Genomic DNA, 23,261 nt, shown 5'->3' with positions numbered 1-23,261 from the left:
GCCTCGGCCTCCCAAAGTGCTGGAATTACAGGCGTGAGCCACTGCGCCTGGCCAAAGTTCTTAAGTAATACCCAGAACTCCTTCCCACCTACTCTTCTGCAGCAAGGGGAGTAGGAAGAGGTCAAGTGGACATCATTTTTGCTGTCCCAGGCACTTTCAAGGGATACAGAGCTTAGAAAGAAATTGGGTTCCTAATGAATCGATGCTTTGCAAAGCTATAACTGTGCACAGTTTCCCTTTTCTGGTCCCTTCACACCATCCACTCCCCCTCAACACCCTTTACAACCTAGATTCCTGCCTTCAGGTTTCTCCCTCCACTTTCAGGCCCAGCAGGCTTCATTTATTCTTTCAGTCAACCACTGTTGACTCATTTATTCACTGATAACTACATGAAGACATCAACTCTTACAAACTGTAGCCATTTTTATCAACTATTTATATTGTGGGATTTATCTAGTTCACTTAAGATAGGCACTATTGTAAAGCAATCATGAAACACTGTTTATACTTGTTGACTTCCCTTGTACTGTTTTTAATTTTATGCTAATTATTTGAAAATAGTTTACTATTATGCAGAAGCCATATGTAGAATCATTATATAGTTTACCATTATGTAAAGTCTCAAGTTCAGATGGCATGGACTCATGGCTTACCCTTCTTTAAGCCCCATAGTTGGTCACTTACAAAGCATATTAGTACTTGGTAAATATTTTGGGAAGAAGAAATCTAATCAGTGAGTGAAATCAGCCCACTTTTCATGTTCACATCTTCCCACTGTGCCATGAAACAGTCTAACAATAACCGTAAGAGGAAAATTACCCATTCTGTCCCTCTCCAGAGACAGGCTGACTTCAAGGTCATTTTGCAAAGAGAAAAATCTGAAGAGTCACAAGATGAAGACTACCCAGAGAATGACTGCAGGGCAAGGCCCAGATGCCAAGTCTCCCTTCTCTGGCCCCTGGTCCTAAACTCTGGAGATCCTGAGTCTGATTTAGTCTGGGGAATACTGTAACCTCGCTGGAACACACAAGAAAATCTATTTGTTCTGCTTTCTGCCTCACTGTGCCCTATATACTCCACTGCAAACCCTGCTAGGCTTCTGTAATAAGTTTTCCCTTATCTAGAATCCAGAAAATCAGAATTACACCCATAGTTCCGTATAATTGTCATGGCTTTTGAGTATGAATAGAGTCATGATGATCTGCCTGCTTAAGAGTCCAGCTATGTTTGCTGGAAGAGTGGCCTTCATTTAGCTGGCCCTGCTAGAAAAGGGAGGTCCAATAAAATGTATTGGTAAGAGTCACCTATTTGTCTACTTTCTATTATTTTTTGCCATCATTATTCATGATTTTCCTTTTATAGTTAGTAATTTTAGCTTAATATTACCCTGTTTTGCTGTCTAATCTATATATCTTCTCATTTCATTAACCTTCTCTTTAATTTTTTTTTTTTTTTTTGAGATGGCCTTGCACTCTTGCCGAGGCTGGAGAGCAGTGGTGTAATCATGGCTCACTGCAGGCTTGACCTCCCAGGCTCAAGCAATCCTCCCACCTCAGCCTCCTTAGTGGTTGAGACTACAGGTGCACACCATCATGACTGCTAATTTTTCTTTTTATTGTAGAGACAAAATCTCTCTGTGATGTCCAGGCTGGTCTCAAACTCCTGGGCTCAATCTATCCTCCTGCCACAGCCTCCCAAAGTGCATGAGCTAGTGCTCCCAGCCCCCTTTTAACTACGATGTTATTGATGTTAATTTTATGTGTTGCTTTCATATCTCTTTCTAGTTCTTATTCTTTGCATATTTTTCTATTTTGACTCGGTATTTTCTATATTTTTATTCTTACATCATTATTTTAAAGTATATTTTTATTATATATAATTACACTCTCAATTTAAATTTTTAAGGTGTTTTTTCTCCTTTATTGTCTTTTTCACTTGTGTATAATTTTTAAGGGTTTTTTCCACATTTTATTTGGTTCCTAACTTTTGTCATTTCTTATTTTTAATTCATTTTTTCTTTTTAATAATATTTTTATTCCCTTCTTTTCATTCTCTTGTTTACCTGAGCCCTTTATCTACTTGATTCAGTCCATTTCTCCTTTTCATTCTTAGCATTGGTTCTCTTCACAATTTCCTTGTGCCTGTTGAAGTGACAGCAGGTGAGGTGTGCATCCTTGGTAGGAGTAAAAACCCCCTGGTCCAGGACACAGGTGCTGCTCCTGGACTCAAATACACCACTCATTTCCTTCTATGTTCTTCTCCAATAGCTTAAAACTCTCTCTCTCTCTCCAGAGAATGATCATTTTCCCCATGTAGATGACATCCTTATTTAGTGAAATGCTGCCATTTCCTCTATTAGCACACTAGCCAAGTTCTGATACATAGTAGGTACCCAATAACTGCAGTCAAAATCATTTATGAATAAATCCAATGCCTTGAGAGGAGCTGCCTATACTGATTCATGGTCTTTGACATTGACACCACTAGCACATGGGCTAGGGGAAAGCCTATGAGAAAGCATCAAGGTAGCAGCAGCTTACCATTCCTGGGCACTTAGTAGGTACCAGGCACTGTGCCAAGCTGTTCAGGTGCATCATCCCATTGAATCCCCACAGCACCCCGTATGGTAGCTACTAATGAGATCACTCCCATTTCACATTTTTAAAGGGGGAAGTGGACAGGGAGGGGCCAGAAAAGCCAAGCAAGTTGTCCAAAGTCACGGAGCTATAAGGGGTAGAATGGAGAGTCGAAATTGGCTCTAACTCTAAGAGTGCTCTCGACCAATGCACCCTAGGGTCTCAAGATGGTCTCTGGCTCGACCATGATGAGGACAGTCCTCCTCTAAGATTCTTAACGTTTGTCAAGCTTTTAATTTCCCCTGGGAAGGATGAATGTTTTAAAAATGTATTAATATTTATTTATTTATGTATTTATTTTTATAATAGATGTTATTTTGTAGAGCAGTTCTAGTTTACATAAAATTAAGCAAAAACAGACTGGGCATGGTGGCTCATGCCTGTAATCTCAACACTTTTGGAGGCCAAGGCAGGTAGATCACTTAAGGTTAGGAGTTCAAGACCAGCCTGGGCAACATGGTGAAACCGCGTCTCTACTAAAAATATAAAATTAGCCGGGTGTAGTGGCACATGCTTGTAATCCCAGCTACTTGGGAGGCTGACGTGACAGAACTGCTTGAACCCAGGAGGCAGAGGTTGCAGTGAGTCAAGATCATGCCACTGTGCTTCAGCCTGGGCAACAGAGCAAGACTCTGTCTTAAAATAATAATAATAATAATAATAATAATAATAATAATAAGCAAAAAGTACAGTGTTTTCCCATATACCCTATACTCCCAACACACAGTTTCTATTATTAACATCTTGCATTAGTGTGGCACCCTTGTTATGATCGATGAACCAGTATCAATAGACTATTAACTGAGGTTCATTAGTTTACATTAGGGTTTGCTCTGTGTTGTACCATCCTATCAGTTTTGACAAATGCATAATGTCATGTATCCACCGTTAGAGTATGATACCAAATACTTTCACTGCCCTGAGACTCCCCTATGCTCCACCCATTCATTCCTCTCTCCCTCCCCACTAGCAACCACTGATCTTTTTATTGTCTCCATAGTTTTGCCCTTTCCAGAATGTTATATATTTGGAAACATACAGTACACAGCCTTTTTGGGCTAACTTCTTTTTTTTTTTTTTTTTTTTTGAGACAGAGTCTTGCTCTGTCACCCAGGCTGGAGTGCAGTGGCCGGATCTCAGCTCACTGCAAGTTCCGCCTCCCGGGTGCCTGCCATTCTCCTGCCTCAGCCTTCCGAGTAGCTAGGACTACAGGTGCCCTCACCCGGCTAGATTTTGTAATTTTTAGTAGAGACAGGGTTTCACCGTGTTAGCCAGAATGGTCTCGATCTCCTGACCTCATGATCCACCTGTCTCGGCCTCCCAAAGTGCTGGGATTACAGGCTTGAGCCACCGCGCCCAGCCGGGCTAACTTCTTTTACTTAATAATTCCTCAGTGCATTTCTGGTTCAAACATGTCTTTTCATGGCTCAATAGCTTATACTTTTTCTTTCTTTTTTTGATACAGGGTCTTGCTCTGTTGTCCAGGCTAGAATGCAGTGGTGCAATCATAGCTCACTGCAGCCTTGAACTCCTGGGCTCAAGTAATTCTCTTGCCTCAGCCTCCCAAGTAACTAGGACTACAAGTTCATACCACCAGCCCAGCTAACTTTTTAAAACTTTCGTAGAGATGAAGTGTCACTATTTTGCTCAGGTTGGTCTTGAATTCCTGGCTTGAAGTGATTCTTCATCTTTAGCCTTCCAAAGCACTGAGATTACAGGTGTGAGTCACTGTGCCCAGTCCTTATTTCTTTTTATTGCAGAATAATATTCCATTATCTGGATGTGCCACTGTATGTTTATCTATCTTTCACCTATTGAAGGACATCTTGGTTGCTTCCAAAATTTTTCATTTATTTTAATTTAAAAAAATTTAAACTCAGGTTTCTGAGCTCTAATCATGTCCTAGATTCCTACTTCTTAGCCCTGGAGATTCTACCTCTATGGACTTAGGATAAAACCTGTGACTCTGTGGCTTTAAAAGCTCCCCAGGTGATTCTGACACTCAGTCAGATTTGAAAACCTCTGCTTGGAAGCCTTAGTTTCTCATTTGTTCACATGTGAGATTGGACATGGAATTATTTTCTAAGACAAATATTAGCCTTCTGTGCAGGTATCCCTTTGGCCCATCTCATTTAGAGACAAGTATTTATGTGCCTGACACCTATAAATGTATACATGTGTAATATACCCAATGGCAAGTCCACATGCACACGTGCATACCCAGCTCTCCTCCTTTACTGAGAGGCCTCCCATCTTCCCTCCTGGCCACACCTGGCACAAAAAAGTAACATGACCCTGGGAAGTTTTCACAGCCTTAGAACATCTAACCAGAGCAAAGGTTTCTAGATTCTGGACTGCACCCCTCTGTGAACAACCAGATCAGAGTCAATTAGACAACCCCCCTGCCCCATTCCCTGACTATGCAGGCTGGCCTGCTCGCAGACCCACCTTCTTATACTTGTGGGGGAAGGTGAACCTCTCAATGGTGTTCTGTACAGCTCCCCGAGTCACATTACCCAACCTGTCCTCGAGCTGCAGCAGCTCCTGGAAAGAGAAAAATGTGCACATGTGTGCTCAGCATGTATAAATGCCCACATGCACACAGGATATGGATTGGGGAGCTGGAAGACATGAGCAGGAAGCATTCACATAGCTATCAGGAAGAACTCATCTGATGCTGAAAGACTGCAGTATCTCTACCGTCTCTCCCTTCTTCTCTCTCTTACTCTTAACCCTGAAGCTTCCTGACAACCATACCCTACTCACCAGCAGAGGTGGGGAGGGAAAAGGGATGATAAACAATAATGGCATCTCCACCAGCCCAGTTGGTAACAGACAGAGCAACATACCTCATAGCTCTCCCGTACGGCGGAGGTGTGTCTGCTGGGATTTAGTCCCTGGAGAGCAAGGAAGTGAAGCTGAGGATAAGGGTAGTTTCGGATTTCATGGACGACCTGTTGGGGAGAAAATGCCTTGGATAGAGCAAGGATTCAAGGTTTCTTCATAAGTCCAGCATGCAACCTCTCTGCCTGTAACCCATTCAGTACACCCTGAGATGCTGTGGGCAGAAGTATTGTCTTTCCTGCTCTTGCATCCCTTTTCTCTCACCAAGAACCAAGCTTTGCCTGGACACGCCCCAGAAGTAATAACAGAATTAATAAAGTAACAACTAACCTTCATGGCAGGCACTGTTCTAAGCACTTTACATGACTAATTGAACTATCTCACCTAATCTATAATGTGGGTGCTATTACTATCCCCATTTTATTGATGGGGTAAATGAGGTACAATAGATTATGTAATTGGCTCAAGTTATGCAACCAAGGGACAGAACCAGGATTTCAAACCCAGGCAGTTGGGTGGCAGAGTCCATTCCCTTCACCTTTTGTTTTAGTTCATTCTCACGCTACTATGAAGAAATGCCCAAGAATGGGTAATTTACGAAGAAAGGAGGTTTAATTGACTCACAGTTCCGCATGGTTGGAGGGCCTCAGGAAACCTACAGTCATGGTGGAAAGCACCTCTTCACAGGGCAGCAGGAGACAGAATGAGTGCCAAGCGAATGGGGAGGTCTCTCAGATCTCATGAGAGCTCACTCACTATCATGAGAAAAGCATGTAGGAAACTGCCCCCACATGATTCAATTATCTCCACCTGGTCCTGCCCTTGATATGTGGGGATTATTACAATTCAAGGTGAGATTTGGGCGGGGATACAGAGCCAAACCATATCACCCCTACTCTGCACTGCCTCCAAGAGCAGTTTGATGGTTAAAGGCTTGGGTTATTGTCGGCACCAAGGTGGGGGCACAAAATTAGAAGGGCCACCAAAAGCCTCAGTAATCAAGATCAATAATATTTCAATGTAATGTTTTTTAAAGTCAAATAAATGCAAAAACCCTCCATGCTGAGCAAAATGTCAGTATTTTAAATAAAGAGAGTCTGACTCTGTTCTTGCATGGCCTGCCTCACTCACCTCTCCCTTACCCTGGCTATGAGTCAGAGAGGAGTTTCCATCACAGCTCCTCCACTTTCTCACTGTATGTCTCAGGGCCAGTTACTTAGCCTCTCTCTTCCTCAGTTTTCCAGTCTTTAAAATCAGGATGATACTCTTTTGTGGGAGTTTTTGAGAGGATTAATGGGATAATTTATATGAAGTGCTTACAACAGTGCCTGGCATGTAGTAAGTGCTCAATAAATGTTTGCTTCTTTATTCTTAAGAGATGGCGCTTCACACACAAAGCATGGACCCTCAGAGCTTACCAGGACTCCAAAAATTACTCATGCAAGCTCCTTATTATACAAAAAGCAGACTGTGAGGAACTGAGTGGTTAGTGACAGAGACAAGGGTTGGAAGGTGGAATTATGCTTTAGGGCAGCAAAGTGAAGCTGCCTGGAAATAAGATTTTCAATCAAGCTTTTGCAGCTTTCATGGAATACCTTCATTTTAATTCCATGCAGCTTGCAATGTCAGGAGCCCAAAGGCCCCCAAGCCCAGCCTGACCCATGATTCAGCACTCTGCAGCCACAAGAAGGCCTGTCCTCTGAAAAAGGCAGAACTGGATCTGCAGGCTAGGCCCAAGAGCTCCCGCTGGGATCTCTTTTGATCCTCACACCAACCCTGTGAGATGGGCGAGACAGGCATCTTCATTTCCATTTCACAGATTAGTAAGGCCAAAGCCCAGGGAGGTACTGACCACAGGAAACTAAATGAGGCCGTATGAGGTGCGAGGTCTACTCTGCCTGATCTTAGCCCTGAGCCTTTTACCCACAGACCACACCTTGCCATGCTGCCCCTTTCCACTCCTCCAGTGCCCACTCCTGCTCCCCTCAGCAGAACCAGTTTCTGGTCCAACAGGTCCCCTTTCATTCTCCATCAAGCCAGAGTGCGAATAGGAGCTGGGAAGAGAGGGGAGCTGTTGGTCTGCCAGGGAGCCAGGATACAAGAAGGCCAGGGCACAAGGGAGTCAGAGCATGGGGAGTTGATACACAGGTGAGCTGGGTCATGTGGAAGCCGGGATATAAGGGGGACAGGGCACAGGGGAGTCGGGGCATAGGGGTTGATACACAGGGGAGCCAAGTCATGTAGGAGCTGGGGCACAGGGGAGCCAGGATATAAGGGGGCCAGGGCACAAGGGAGTCAGGGCATAGGAGATTGATACACAGGGAAGCCAGGTCATATGGAATCTGGACTGCAGGGCAGCCAGGATATAAGGGGGTTGGGGTACCAAAGAGTCAGGGTATAGGGGCTTAATACACAGTGGAGCTGGGTCATATGGAAGCTGGGGCACAGGGGAGCCAGGATACAAGGGGGCCAGGGCACAGGGGAGTCAGGGGATAGGGGATTGATACACAGGGCAGCCGGGTCATGTAGGAGCAGGGGCACAGGGGAGCGCAGGCCTCAGACCACCACTGGCACTCAATAGGCACAAGGGAGTCCATTTTCTTTCACTTACCATCTGCGTGGAGGAGGAGTTTCTGGGAAAGTGGTGCATTCGAGGAGTCGCTAGGTAATGCTGATAGTGCTGAGGGATGGGCCGCACCTGGAACTGAGCAGGACTCAAGCCAGCGTCCACACTGAGATCCCTGCAGGGAAACAGCCTCGGTGAACCATAGGGTGATGTGATTTAGCCGTCAGGTTACAGAAGGGACCTCAGACATCAAGCCTATGGAGCAGAATCGGAGTGACACCCTGCCAGAGCTGCAAGGGACTTTACGTCTCCCAGCCTTTCCTCTCGCTTTAGAGGGAAGGAAACGGAGACCCAGAGAAGGAAGGGACTCTGCAAGGTCTGAAGGAGCTAGAGCAATCCGGGCTCTAGGAGACTTCTTTAAACTAGGGGACCAAAGCTCCCTCCTAAGACAAAGTCCGTCTCTGAGAGGAATGCTGAAAGAAAAATCTAAATCGAGCAAGCCAGAGGCACCAAGTAAGGGAAAGACAAGGTTCAGATAAAAGTGGAAGAGGGAGCCAAGGCTGTATTTTTACCACTTTGAGAAAATGAGAGAGACCTCTACACCTAGACCTACAGGCTAGACAGCTTGTCCTAGCCCACCACATCCCACTCCTAAAAATATAGGAAAATTCATTTTGCTTAAAAGCAAATTGATTGATGAATTGCACTGAGGATGAACCAATGGCTAATTTGGAAAATGGTCAATTTCAGATCTGGAGAGAAGATGCACAAGATGAGATGGAAACATCTTGTCATAACTGGAAACAAGAGAGCTATCAAAACACTACTAGGATGATGGCAAAAGGGCTCAGAAGCCATCCTGAAGAGGCTTCCACTGGCCAGAGTTAGGACAATGTGCAGGTTGACAAGCATAACTGCAGGAGAAATGGAAATAAATAAAAATTGTTTAGGCCGGGCGCGGTGGCTCACGCCTGTAATCCCAGCACTTTGGGAGGCCGAGACGGGTGGATCACGAGGTCAGGAGATCGAGACTGTCCTGGCTAACATGGTGAAACACCGTCTCTACTAAAAAATACAAAAAACTAGCCGGGCGAGGTGGTAGGCACCTGTAGTCCCAACTACTTGGGAGGCTGAGGCAGGAGAATGGAGTAAACCCGGGAGGCGGAACTTGCAGTGAGCTGAGATCCGGCCACTGCACTCCAGCCTGGGTGACAGAGCAAGACTCCGTCTCAAAAAAAAAAAAAAAAAAAATTGTTTAAATCCATGAGCATGAAATGATGCTAGAAAATTGGTCCCCTTCAAAGGATGCTGGAGAACAAACTCTTCTTTTCTTTTCTTTTCCCTTTCTTTTTTTTTTTTTTTTTTTTTTTTTTGAGATGGAGTCTTGCTCTATCACCCAGGCTGGAGTGCAGTGGTGTGATCTCGGCTCACTGCAACCTCCACCTTCCGGGTTCAAGCGATTCTCCTGCCTCAGCCTCCTGAGTAGCTGGGACTACAGGCGTGCCACACCACGCCTAGATAACTTTTGTATTTTTAGTAGAGACGGGTTTTCACCATGTTGGCCAGGCTGGTCTCGATCTCCTGACTTCAAGTGATCCACCCACCTACCTCGGTGTCCCAAAGTGCTGAGATTACAGGCATGAGCCACTGCACCCAGCCAACTCTTCATTTTGAAAACTAGTACATAAATGAAAAGAAGCCTTTATTTTCTTACTGTATTTCCAGGTAATCAAATATTTGATGAGTGGAAATTTCTGTTTATAAAAGTTTTTCAGCTAATAAATGAATAAGGGATGACTGAATTTTTGTTGAATTTTTGTCACCATTTTGCCTCCCCTAAAGAAATAAAGGATCTAAGCAAAGATCATTGATTGTTGCTAACATCACAAAAAAAGCAACAACCAGATAGTAAGTGTTTTCTGGTGGAAGAATACAATATTACCTATGAAGTATTTTTGCCAAGAAATAAGAGTTGAAGCTGAATCTACTCAAGCCTTAATCCCGGTGCCAAGGTCCAGAGAATACAAGAAACTAATGAACATCTTAAGTGACAACACCAGAATGCAACCAGCAAAATCCAGATAAGAGGACACTATAGGAAAAACAGTCTGATTTCTTCAACAAACACATTGGAGAAAAAAAAGAAAAGGATATAGAGGAGAATTAAAGGAATTTCTGCTTCTACTAGTGATAGTTTAACAGGCGTTAAATTTACCTTTCCACTTTAAACCTCTGGAAAGCTGAACAGAATATATGAAATCTCTGTTTTCAGACATTATATGACAAGCAATGTAGACTGCTATCAATAGAAGGACAACACATGAGGTGAGCCCTGCAACCTCCCAGTTTTTTTTCCATGAAGGCATATTCCAGACCATGAGCAGGGAGAGAACTAAGAAGAGCATGATAATCTTAATGAGCTGAGGATTCAGATATCTTATTTCCAGGAGACTGAGGTCTCTGAAAGTTGTGGTGCCATGATTTGGAGAGAAGAGGCAGCTACGCAGAAGGAGAGCTCCAGAAATCTGCACGGAGATCCCCTTGAGTCTTTACTGAATACTAAGATCTGCATACATGGGGTGAAATTTTACCAGGTTGAACAAAGAGCATCCAAGGTATAGTGGGTTCCCAGAGATTAGACAGTGCCGGGAAAGACTCATATTCCAGTCAGCCAGAGCAGAGAGTACTTGGACACACAATAGAGACCCCAGAAGAGCCTTTTGAGACTTATTTATGTGTCTTATTAGGGCAGATCTAGAGTAGTCTCTTCTCTAGGGGTACTCCAGTCCTGCTGAAAGAAGACTTAAAAGTAAGCCTCAAAAGGATGAAACTGAACTGCAAGTGCTGCTTACCAGAACGAAGCCTAACACTCTCTAAATGAATAAAACAAATGTAACTACTTAACAGTGTATAATCCACAATTATTCATAAATGATGTTCATCATTCAATAAAAAATACTAGACATGCCATAAAAATGATAATATATCCCAGAATCAGTTGAAAAATCAATCCATTGAAACAACTATGAAACAGAAATAACAAGGATGCTAAAATAGCTATTATAATCATATTCAAACATACAAAAGAAAGCATAAAAACAGAGAAAAGTAAAACATATAGAAGAGGACATATTTTAATGATGCCAGTGAAACTTCTAGAGATGAAAAATCCAGTGTCTGAAATGGAAAATTCACTGGGTTAGATTAACAGTAGATTAGACACTACAAAAGAAAAGATTCGTGACTTTAAGACATAACAACAAAAGTAATCCAAAATGAGCCAGGCAGAGTGGCTCACGCCTCTAATCCCAGCATTTTGGGAGGCCAAGGCAGGAGGATCACTTTAGCCCAGAAGTTTGAGGCCAGCCTGGGCAACATAGTGGGACACCACATCCACCAAAAAAAAAAAAAGTGTAAATTAGCCGAGTATAGTGGTGTGTCCTCTGGTCCCAGCTACTCAGGAGGCTGAGGTGGAAGGATCACTTGAGCCCAGGAAGTTGAGGCTACAATGAGCTGTAGTGATGCCACTACTGCACTTCTGCCTAGGTGACAGAATGAACTCCTGAATAATAATAAGAATAATAATATTCCAAAATGAAGCACACTATCAGAAAAAGACTAAAAAATTAACAGACTCTCAGTAAAAATATCAAGCAGTCAGCCATATGGGTAAGTAAAGACCCAAAAAGAGAGGATGGAGGGTAGATGACAGAAAAAATATTTTAGGGAAAAAATGGATGAAATATTTCCAAATTTAATAAAAACTATAAATTCACAGATCCAAAAAGTTCAATAAACTTTAAGCAGGATAACACAAAGAAAACCACTCCAAGGGACATAATAATCTAATTCCTGAAAAATAGTAATAAAGACAGGATCTTAAAAATAGTGAAAGAACAAAAGACCCATTTGACATAGAAGAACGTAGGTAAGAACGATCGGAGACTTCCCATCAACAACAAAGCAAGTCAGAAGACAAAGGAATGGCATCTTTGCACTGCTGAAGTGAAAAAAACTGCAAACTTAGAAAGATATACCTAGCAAAAGTACATTTTTAAATGACAGTGAAATAAAGATGTTTTCAAAAAGTTGAGAGAGTGCACTGCCAGGAGACTGTTACTACAAGAAATGTTTTAAAAACTTCTTCATGCTAAAGAAAACTAACACCAGACAGAAACTTAGATCTCTACAAAGGAATAAAGAGTGCCAGAAATGATAATTGTGTGGGACATATAAATAATTGCTTTCCTATTAAAAATTGTCTCTAAAGGTTGACAGTTTAAAGCAGAGATTGGCAAACATTTTTCTGTAAAGGATCATAAATAGTAATTATTTGGGGCTTCAAAAGTCGTACAGTCTCTGTCACAACTATTCAAGCATCACTGTAGTGCAAAAGTAGCCATAAACAATAGGTGAACAATAGATGTGTCTGTGTTCCAATAAAACTTTATTTACAAGAACAGAGAGCAGGCAAGATTTGATTCACAGGCCATAATTTGTCAACCACTGGTTTAAGCAAAAATGATAACAATGTATTTTGGTGATTATGCATACATAGAGATAAAACCTACCAAACGAGTAGCAAAGGATGGGAAGGGGTAATGGAAGTATACTGTCGTAAGAGTTTTGCATTACACACAAAATGGTATAATTCTATGTTAGGGTGTGATATGCTAAATAGGCATATTGTAAACCTAGTGAATTCCCAAAATAAAATAAAATAAAGTAGTATGACTTTTAAACCAATATTTAATACTAAAAATTCTCAACTGATCCAAAAGAAGGCAAAAAACAGACAAAACTTTTAAAAGAAAAACAATGAAATGACAACAACAACAAAACTGATGGAAGAAAAAGAAAACAAATAGCAAGATGGCAGATTTAATTCCAACCATGTAGACAATTGCATTAAATGCAAATGGTCTAAACACCCCAGTTAACAGACAGAGAGTGTCAACTGCAAAACAATCACCAACTATATGCTGTCCATTCAAGATATAAAGATGTAGATACTAGGTTAAAAGTAAAAGGGGGAAAGAGATACATCCTGTAAGCGTTAACTGGAAGAAATCTGGAATGGCTATGTTAATATCAGACAAGGTAGACTTTGAACCAAGGGATATTACCAAGGATAAGGAAGGATGTTTCATAATGATAAAGGGGTCAGCTCGTCTTGAAAAATGACAATCCTTTTAATATGCTAATATATATAAGTCAAAATAAGTGAAGCAAAAACTGACAGAACTGAAAGAAAACAAATTCATAATTAGAGTTGTAGACATCCCCCCTCCTCCTCTATAATTCATGAAAAAAAATCAGTAAGAATATAAAAGACCTGAACAATACTATCGACCAACTTGATCTAACTGAAATTTACAGAATACTCCATCCAAGAAGAGTAGAATATATGCTTTTTAAAAACACATATAGAACATTTACTAAGATAGAATAAACGCCGGACCATAAAACAAGTCTCAATAAATTTAAAAGGATTAGAATTACACAAAGTATGTTTTCCGATCACATTGGTATTAAATTAGAAATCAACAACAACAAAAATTTCTGCAAAATCCCGAATTTTCAAAAATCAAATAATAAACTTCTAAATTACCCAGGGTCAAAAAGAATTCATAACGCTAATTAGAAAGTTTGTAGTCCTTAAAGAAAAATTCAGTTTTATATGCTTATATTAGAAAAGAAAACCCAAAGTCATGATCTAAGTTTCCACCTTAAGAAGCTAGAGCCCAAAATAAGTAGAAAGGAGGAAATAATAAAATCAAGATCAGAAATCAGTGAAATAAAAAACAAACAATGGGATCAAAGGCTATTTTCTAAAGAGCAGTACAAATGATTAAATTTCTATCTAGATTGATCAAGAACAAAAGAGAGAATATACAAATTGCTCATATGAGGAATGAAAGAGGTAGAATTATAACAGATTCCACATGTTCAAACGATAAGAAAATATTATGAATAGCCTTATGCCAGTACATCCAATGAAAAGAGAAAATTTACTGAAAGACGAATTACCAAAATTACCAGATGCAGTGGCACACACCTGTAATCCCAGCTACATGGGAGGCTGAGGCAGGAGAATCCCTTGGGCCTAGGTATTTAAGACCAGCCTGTGACTGAGCACAGTGGCTCACACCTGTAATCCCAGCACTTTGGGAGGTTGAGGTGGGAGGATCGCTTGAGCCCAGAAGTTCGGGATCAGCCTAGGCAACATAGCAAAGACACTGTCTCTACAAAAATTTAAAAAACAAAAAGTTAGCTGGGTACAATGGTGCACACCTGTAGTCCCAGCTACTCAGGAGGCTGAGGCAGGAAGATTGCTTGAGCCCAGGAGATCGAGGCTGCAGTGAGCCAAGGTGCACTCCAGCCTGGGTGACAGAGCAAGACCCTGCATCTAAAAATTAATTAATTAGTTAATTAAAAATAATAATACCAATCCTATACAACCTCTTTCAGAAAGTAGATGAAGAAACACTTCCCAAACCATTCAATGAGGCAAGCAGTGCACTGATACAAAAATCAGACAAAGACATTTCAAGGAAAAAAAACCCTATAAACCAATATTACTCATGAAAAAAGATGTAAAAGTTACTTAACAAAATTTTAGCAATTTGAATCCAGCAACAGGTAGATTAAATGAGACTTACGTGACATATCAACCAATCACAATGCATAAAACTTATCTGGATCTTGATTGATACAAAGTATAACAGAGAAATTTTAATACTGGCTAGACATTTGATTATAGCAAAAATTATTATTACATTTCTTTATGTTAATAGTGGTATCAAAGTAAGGATGTGGAAAAGCAGAGTCATTATCTCTCGAGATACTTAGTGAAATATTTACAGATGAAATAATATGATGCCTGGATTTGTTTCCAAATACAGCAGTTTCTCCTTTTCTGTGAGGGATATGTTCCAGGACACCAGTGGCTGCCTGCAAATGCAGATAATACTAACTCTTATATATACTATGTTTCTTCCTATACTATATATTCATACCAATGATAAAGCTTAATTTATAAATTAGGCACAGTAAGAGACTAACAACAATAACCAATAACAAAATAGAACAATTATAACAATATACTGCAAAAAATGTTATGTGAATATGGTCTCTCTCTCTCTCTTTTTCAATCTCTCAAAATGCTGTAATATTTTCAGACTGTGGTTTACATGGGTAACTGAAACCCTGGAAAGCGAAACCACCGGTAACAGAGATGACTATAACATCAGGGAACAAAGATGAGTAAAACTGGCCATGAGATCTGGGCATGGTGGCTCACGCCTGTAATCCCAGCACTTTGGGAGGCTGAGGCAGGCAGATCATGAAGTGAAGAGATCGAGACGATCCTGGCCAACATGGTGAAACCCTGTCTCTACTAAAAATACAAAAATTAGCTGGGTGTGGTGGCGCACACTCAGTCGGGAGACTGAGGCAGGAGAATTGCTTGAACCCGGGAAGCAGAGGTTACAGTGAACCAAGATCACACCACTGCACTCCAGCCTGGTGGCACAGAGTGAGACTCTGTCTTAAAAAAACAACAACAAAAAAACTGGCTATGAGTTGATGTCAAAGCTGGATGACATATGTGTGTGAATTCATTATACTATTCTCTTATTTTTTTATTGTTTGATATTTTCTATAATAAAAAGGGTTTTTTTAATTAAGAAGTTTCTCTGTTGTGCAAAGGTAACGTCCACTAACTCCAAGTTTTATCTCTATGGGCACCAACTTCAGAAATACCAAACACATTCATGGAAACTTGTGGCATTTATTAGAGAAAATATGCTGCAAGCAGTCGTTTCTTGCAGTGTGCTGTGTACATTGAAGTGGTCCCTGGTAATTAGGACACAGCTTCCCTTTGGGAAAGTGCAGCTAGGCCCTAAAAGCACCCTTGAGAGGAATGCCAGGGCCTCAGAAGGTTCAATCTCAGATCCTACAGGAGCGAGACGGCAGGAGGCACGGGACTCTGAGACTTCCCCTCCTCATCTTGCTGCGAGCAGGCCCTGACCATTAACTTCCTATGCTTCCACTGTGCCTGCTGCTGCTGAGCTTGGATCCCACACAGCCTGGGTTTGGCTACACATTGCCCTGCAATGTAATCTGAGATGGTTCTAAGGGAAAAACCCAACAAAGCCGTCAGCCTTCAAGGGAGTCTGATCCCTGTTCCCTGGGTTACGCTCACGAGCGTATGAGCCCTGGAGAGCTGGCAGGAGCTCTCTGATGGTCTCTGATGGTCCCTGACATCTGGCCCCATCCTCCTCTTCGCACAGCCCAGGTCTAGCTGCTATGGGCAGGAAGGACTGCCAGTCACTCTCACAGGCTCCATGCACACCACAGCCTGAACAGCAGCAGCTGCCAGAAGACCCAGGTCCCTGTCCCAGGCCCATCCCTTCTTAGCTGTGAGACCCTCTGTAGCTAATTCACCTCTTTGAGTCTCATCTCTAAGATGATGATAACAGTAGCTCCTCATGGTAATGCTGGAGCATCAAATGAGAAAATGCAGGTAAAAGTTCTTTGTGGAGCACTATAAAGATGCAAAGAGCCATTATCAGGCCGAATTCCTAGAACAACTCATGATGAGCCCGTCACTTGGGAAATGAGCTAAACTCTTGGAGCCAGTTGGATGCAAACTTAGAAATCCACTAGGCCAGCCCCTCCATCTGAGGCCTGCAGTAGGACAGTGCCTCATTCACAGACCTTGGCTGGCCAGTTGGGACCATCAGGGTTTCACACCCTTGTCTGGGCTCATTCCATTGCACTGCCTCACATGGCAGAAGCTCTGATTTTTAGCATTTACCCAGAAGTCTCAGGGAACCCAACAAATTCAAAACAAATGTTCAAGGAATTCTACCAAGCAAAGTCCCAAGGAACTTGGAATACAGTCACCGCAATCCCAAGAATGCTAACTGTAAAAGCAAGAGGCACTTGCCCCTCAAATGGGTGGGATGGTCTGCCCTGGGTGGGCCTGGGTGGGTTCTCATGATGCCCCTCTTATCATCTCATCAGAAATTCCTTCCTGGACCTAGGCTACCCCAACAGGGGATGTGGTTCCTCGAACCCTAAAGAAGTCTGGACCAGGACCTGCCTCAAAGAGAAATTAGCCCCTAAAGCAGCAGTGTCTCCAGCCTTTGCTGTTGCCACCAGCCTGTAAGAGCTTGCTAAGTTTCTAAATGGGTTGCAGGAATATCCCACAGACCTAAAGCCACAGGGTTAACCCAGAACTGTGTTTTGGAGATTTCTTGTGCCAATGTATCATTTTTGGCCTTTGTATCTCAACATCACACTGAACTTTATTCTCCACTTTCAATGTTCTTGAACATGTTGTGGTCTGGTTGCTGTGCAGACCCTAAGTTCTTCCTAGAATTTAGCCCCACAAGTGCCAGCACCATCCTATGGGTGACTCCAGGCTCAGGGAGCTTTTGGGGGTTTTGCTGAGGCAAGGTTTCCCGGAGGGGAAAGGACAATTAGAGGTGCTCACCCTCCACCCACTCTCTGCCGACAGGTCCCAGGTACTTACAGACCTCGGCCTGGGCAGGGCTACAGCTGTGACACAGCAGGGTACAGTCCACACTGGGGAGCAGAGTTAGAACTGAGAAGTCAGGACTGAGTCCAAGAAGGAGCGTGAAAAGGACGGAGGCACTGGGTTGTGGCTCAAGGTCAGGATAAAGTTATTAGGCATGGGCGAGAAAGAGAGGGGTTTGGGATGTATCCCCCAAGGCCTGCTGCTTCCACACACTCTCAGGCCAGGGTTCCCAGCTGAGAGAAGCTGCTTGGGTTGGGTTAAGATATCCCAAAGTAGGAAAAAAGGCCAGGGTAACCTCAGGGGCTGGACGACCTTGGGGCTGGACACAGGCTTGCAGCCCAGTTTCTGGAATGACCTAGGGCAGAAGTCAGTGGTCTCTGATGGTTCTCTAAAGGGGATGGGGGATGCAATAGACACACTCCCCTGGCCCCCCAGGGGCTCCTTGCAGAGGGTGAGAGTAGAGATATAATGCATTTCCTGTCATCCAATTACCAGGCTGCCTATCTCCTGGCAGAAGCAGCTCTCTAGAAAAGTGGGCTGGGATGCAGTTAGCACAATCAATCACGAAACCCCTCGGCGCCACTAGGCTGGCCCCTGCTGGAGCAGGGCTAATTATAAGGGAGGAGAATCAGCATCCTACTTGGGAAGTGGGAACAGAACAGGCAGAAAGAGCCCAAGGGTGGACCAGATGGGCCTCCAGGCAGGGCCTCCCAGCATCCCCTGCTAGGGCAGGGACCAGCCTCCTGGAGCCTCCTTCTTTCTGTTTCTTGGGGCAGGTAGGAGCCAGGAATGCAGACTGGTTTAAATAAGAAAGATAAGGAGGTTTGGCTCTGTAAAGAAAGCTGAGGACAGGGCCAGCACCTGCACTGCTCCTCCTGCCATCTCCCCAGGATGAGTCCCACCTATGTCACCTGTTCTGTCCCACTTGCCTGTAGGCCCCTGTGCATGTTCCAATCACTCAGCCATATGCAAGGGCCCTGAATGCTGCATGTGTGCTGAATTGAATTAAATGAAATTGACTTGACTGCTGAGGGACAGAATTCAATCCAAACTGCAATTAAATCTTCCTAATTTGAATCTGCTAATTGGAAAAGGCTGGGCAGAAGTTGGCTGCAGTGCAATCTATCTTTTATGGAATTGTTCAATTTAACGGAAAGTGTACCTGAGAATGAGCAAAGGGCTGAAGAAAATGGAACATGTGAAAGCCACGATTTCCTGCACCTAGAAGCACCCTTAGCATTCAATTGACTGGAACTATTCTCTGGAATCATTCCTGGGTGTGCATGGGAAGGGCTCCCAAAGCAACCCTGGACTAAGCCTGACAAATGGCTAAAAAATGACACAACAGCACATCAAACTTTAAGATAATTCATGCTTTTCCATTGATAGATTATTTTACACTCTAAAACAAAACAAAACAAAAAACATTTTTGACCTAAAAGTTGCAAGAACAGCTAAAGAATGCCTGTATACCCTTCACCCAGATTCCCCAAATGTCACCATTTTACTGCATTTCTATTTCCTTCTCTCTCTGTCTCCCTTTCTCTCTCCCCCCAATGTATATAACATACTTACACATACACACACACATGCACACATGCATACATATATCTCCATACACAATCCTCTGTGAAGATAGATGATAGATTAGATACATTTTTTTTCCCTGAACTCTTTGCAGGCATGATGCCTTTTACCTTTAAATATTCAGTGAACTGCACATCTTTTTAAGTTTTCAAGGGTTCTGATCCAACTCTAGTTAATATCGGCTCTCTTCTGAGCTAGAACCAGAGTTGGGTGGGACCCAGGATCCAAAACCAAGCGACCCTGCATCTCAGGACAACAAAGACGTCTGTCCTGAGTGAGGGAAATTATGGGCAGGTCTCTTAGGGGCCCACTATCTGCAAAAACTCAGCAACAACACCACCCTCAACCTCTCTCCCCAGCTCCCCTCCTCAGTCCTGACCTCTGACCTGGCTGGCTTTGTCTCCATCCTTCAAGATGCAATGTAAGCCTGTGTTTACACAGCCACCCCACCCAGCATTGCCTTGCTAGCATACCCTGGCACTTCTCTGTGGATCCCTTGAGACACACCTCCTCCAGGAAGACTTCCTGACCACCCAGTTCCTCAGAATTCTCCTTTCTGCTCTCCCCCAAGGGGCCACTGGTTCATATCCCTCATTGAGCCTGGGAAATGTTTTCTATCCCTGTCCCCCCTCCCCCACTGCAGGACCATGAACACTGAGTCCTATGCTGAACACTGATTCCATAATAGCACCCAGTAACATCTAAGCCAATTGCTAGAACCAGGCCCATGTGGGACCATCTGGCCCAGAGAGTGGCTGGGAGCAGAGGCAATGGCTGAGGCCTGAGAACTAGGCCTCCTGCACCACTCAAAGTGAATGAAAACAGAAACTCCATGGACCTGGCAAGACCTCCCTCCTCCCTCCTTCCTCCCTTCCTCCCTGCCTCCCCCAGGGGCCCTGAGACTCACCAGTCAGTGCCCTCAGCCAAATACCTGGGCTGAGGTGTCTGCAGTTGGCCAAAGTCGAAGCTGGGGTGGAGGCGGTGGGGGTGGACAGATACACGCTCCTGACTCCGCCTGCACCAGAAGGGATGGAGAGCCCTGGCGTCAGGGGCTACCCAGGCCACTAGTTCTCAGGAGCTCTGAGAAACCCTCAGGTTGCCCCACTCTTGCAGCCCCGCTCAGCACCCACAGTCTAGCAAGCACTGAGCTTCACCACTCTTGACAAACTCCAAGGAAGCTTCCCAGATGAACAGCAGGCTGCACCTCAGGAACTCTGGCTGTCTCCAGGCTGCCCACTGTGCGGAGGTCTCTCCCTTGGTGTGTCTGCGGCAGACTACCTGCCTCCACCCACACTCTCTGCCTCTCCGCCCTTCTCCTTTTCATTGTCCTTGGTGGGCCATCTTCAAGACACACACACTTGCCTCCTGCAGGCTCGATGCACCCCTCTCCTCCCATCATGCTCTTCTCCTCTCCTCAACCCTTTTTCGACACTCTTCCCAGCTTTCAAGGCACAGGTCAAAGCCTTCCTCCTCCAGGAAGGCCTCCTTGAACATCCCAGATCATGGTGACCTCTTCTCCTTCTGATCTCCTACAACACTCACCTTCTATCTCAAGCATCCTAGGGCCTTAGAGATGATATAGTCCAGCATTTCTCAAAGTGTGCTCCGAGCATCCTTGGGAGTCCCTGCAACCCTTTCAGGTGGTTCAAGAGGTCAAAACCATTTTCCTAATAATACTATAAGGCTATTTGCCTTTTCACTCTCATTCTGTCACAAATGAACAGAGAAGTTTTGCAGAAACTACATGACACAGATTCTGCAAGATTGAATGCAGAAGCAGACATAAGAACACAGCTGCCTTCTATTAAGCCACACATTAAAGAGATTTGCAAATATGTTTTAAAAAAGTCATTCTTCTCACTAAATTTATATATAGTGGTTATTTTTCATAAAAATGTATTATTATATTTAAAATATATATAATATAACATATATAAAAATATATATATAATATAACATGAATTTGTTGTTATTTTTAAGAGAATTAATAAATATTTAAAACTTTTTAGTTTTCATATTTAATATGGTAAACATCAGTAGTCAAAACCCACATAAACAGAAGCTCTTTGTAGTCTTCATTAATTTGCAAGAGTGGAAAAGAGTCCTGAGACCAAAAAGTTTGAGATCCACTGACTATTCAACTCTTTCTCCTGACAGTTGAGACTCAGAGAGGCACAGTGACTCACCCAGGGCCCCACAGCTACTCCAGACCTATTTGATTAGGATTGTCTAATTTGACTCCCTGCTTGTTTCCTAAGTATTAATATGCAGCCAGACTCTATCTAGACTGTGGGCTCTTGAGAGCTCTTGAGGGCGGGAACCAGCCATTCCTGGAACCAGTCATTTCCTTTTGGTATTCTTTAGGGTTCTTGGGTGTTAGAATCAGGCAGTCATAAAGCTGGAGGGGACATGAGCGGTTCCCTGGACAAATTTCCTCCCACACCATGCAGGAGTCCACTGTGAGGATCGTGGACCACCAGTTACCCAGTCCCTGACCCTGCACCTGGGTGACGCAATGGGGACACACACTGGCTTCTGAGGGAGCCCATGTCAGGCCAGGACAGTGCTCACTGCCTGAAATGAATGCCTCTGAAACAACAGCTACTTCCTGCAGAGACCCGCTTGGTGACTGTCAGCCAAACCAGGGAGAGAAGCCAGGAGTCCAGCAGCCTGTAGCCCCGCCCCCGTCTCTGCCACACCGGACCACGCCCTCGCCCTGGCCCTGCCCCCTCACCCAGCCCCACCCGGGTCCCCACCTCCGCCCCAGGCAGCACCAACCTGGGGTGCGAGACGAGCCTGCGGTGCTGGGCTTCCAGGAGCTGCTGCTGCAGGAGGTATTGCTGGTGCAGGGCCTGAGGTAGGAAGGAGGGACCTGTGACGTCCTGGAACTGCAGGGTGGGCAGCGGGGTCAGCGACTGGTGCAGGGCGCCGCTGTGCTGGTGGGCCGGGGCCATGTGGGCGCTGAGGCCTGGCTGCGACTGCACGGGGTGGGCCAGCGGGAAGTCGGGAGCGAGCTGCTGCGGCTGCGGGGGGCCCAGGTGGAAGTGGCGGCAGGAGGTAGCGTGAGGATGCTGAGACCTTTGAAAGGGGGCACCTGGAAGGCAAGGACAGAGACATCTCCATGACGACCAGCACGAGCAGCCACCACACTGACTCTTGTGCCCACCAGGGGCAGCCTGGGGCTGGTGAAGCTCTAGACCTGCATTAGGACACAGCAGCATCATCACTGTTAGAGGCATGTGGTCATCTTTAACCCAGCCAGGTAAAGGCTGTGTGTGTGTACCTGTTGGAGGGGGGAAGTGTGTCTTTAATGAATACATAAGCATCCTTTTTATAACTAACGTACTTGTTTAGAAGTTTTAAGGTTCCTAAAACTTGGCCTTTTCAATTAGACTCCTATGCAAGCTCACTGACCCTACTACCTTTTTAAAGATGCCACATGGAGAAAAGTTAGTCCAGCTTAGCCAAGCTCTGAACTTCACTGAAGCCTGGCCAGCCAGGACTCAATCCATATGGAGCCCTAATTCCCAGAGAAAAAACAACCAGAAGTTGTTTTGCATACAGTTTTAAGGAAGGAAAAGACTCAGATCACACAAAAGAGTTCTTTTATTTAAGTTATTTAAGTTAAATAATTTAATTTATTAAGTTAAATAATTTAAATAATTTATTTAAGTTATTTAAGTTAAATAATTTTTATTTAAGTTAAATAATTTATGATAACATTGTCATTTATTTAAAAGCAAATGTGTCCAGGTATAAGCTGGGTTCAGGCTACATTCAATTTGAGCTCTAGTCCTTTTCTAAATAAAATTGAGCCTGATGACAAGAAAGCCTTACAAATTCTAAGCAAAAATCCAGCTTTAGGTGGCAAAGGAAGGCCTTTAATGAGGTCAAGAAGTAGACCTGGCATTTCAGAAAGATTTACAGAAAACTTCCTGCTAAACATGGCAGATTCAGTACATGTCTGCTCCTCCTAATACCCACTAAAATGAGAACAAAGGAATAAAGAGACAATAAACAGACAAGGACAGAGAACAGGAGAGGTGACATCAGCAGGCAACAGATGTCAACAAATTTTTGG

At 43.8% G+C, this 23,261-nt stretch overlaps 1 protein-coding gene across 2 annotated transcripts in view; it reads right to left on the bottom strand.

Moving 5' to 3' along the window:
• RNF165 (ring finger protein 165) overlaps positions 1-23,261 on the bottom strand; it is a 126,975-nt gene that overhangs the window by 5,534 nt on the left and 98,180 nt on the right. The window contains exons 2-6 of one of the 2 annotated variants that reach the window (XM_011949341.1): positions 21,959-22,274; positions 20,088-20,195; positions 8,092-8,221; positions 5,486-5,590; positions 5,085-5,180 (exon numbers count right to left, since the gene is read on the bottom strand). In XM_011949341.1, the coding sequence (XP_011804731.1) occupies positions 5,085-5,180; positions 5,486-5,590; positions 8,092-8,221; positions 20,088-20,195; positions 21,959-22,274 (755 nt within the window). The remainder of the gene's footprint in view (positions 1-5,084; positions 5,181-5,485; positions 5,591-8,091; positions 8,222-20,087; positions 20,196-21,958; positions 22,275-23,261) is intronic. The other variant, XM_011949342.1, reaches the window with a different exon arrangement.

This window comes from Colobus angolensis, unplaced genomic scaffold (genome assembly GCF_000951035.1).
Source record: "Colobus angolensis palliatus isolate OR3802 unplaced genomic scaffold, Cang.pa_1.0 Scaffold299, whole genome shotgun sequence".
In the NCBI taxonomy this organism is placed as follows: Eukaryota; Metazoa; Chordata; class Mammalia; order Primates; family Cercopithecidae; genus Colobus; species Colobus angolensis.
Note: the sequence above shows the minus strand (reverse complement) of the source record. Positions and strands in the feature narration are given on the sequence as shown.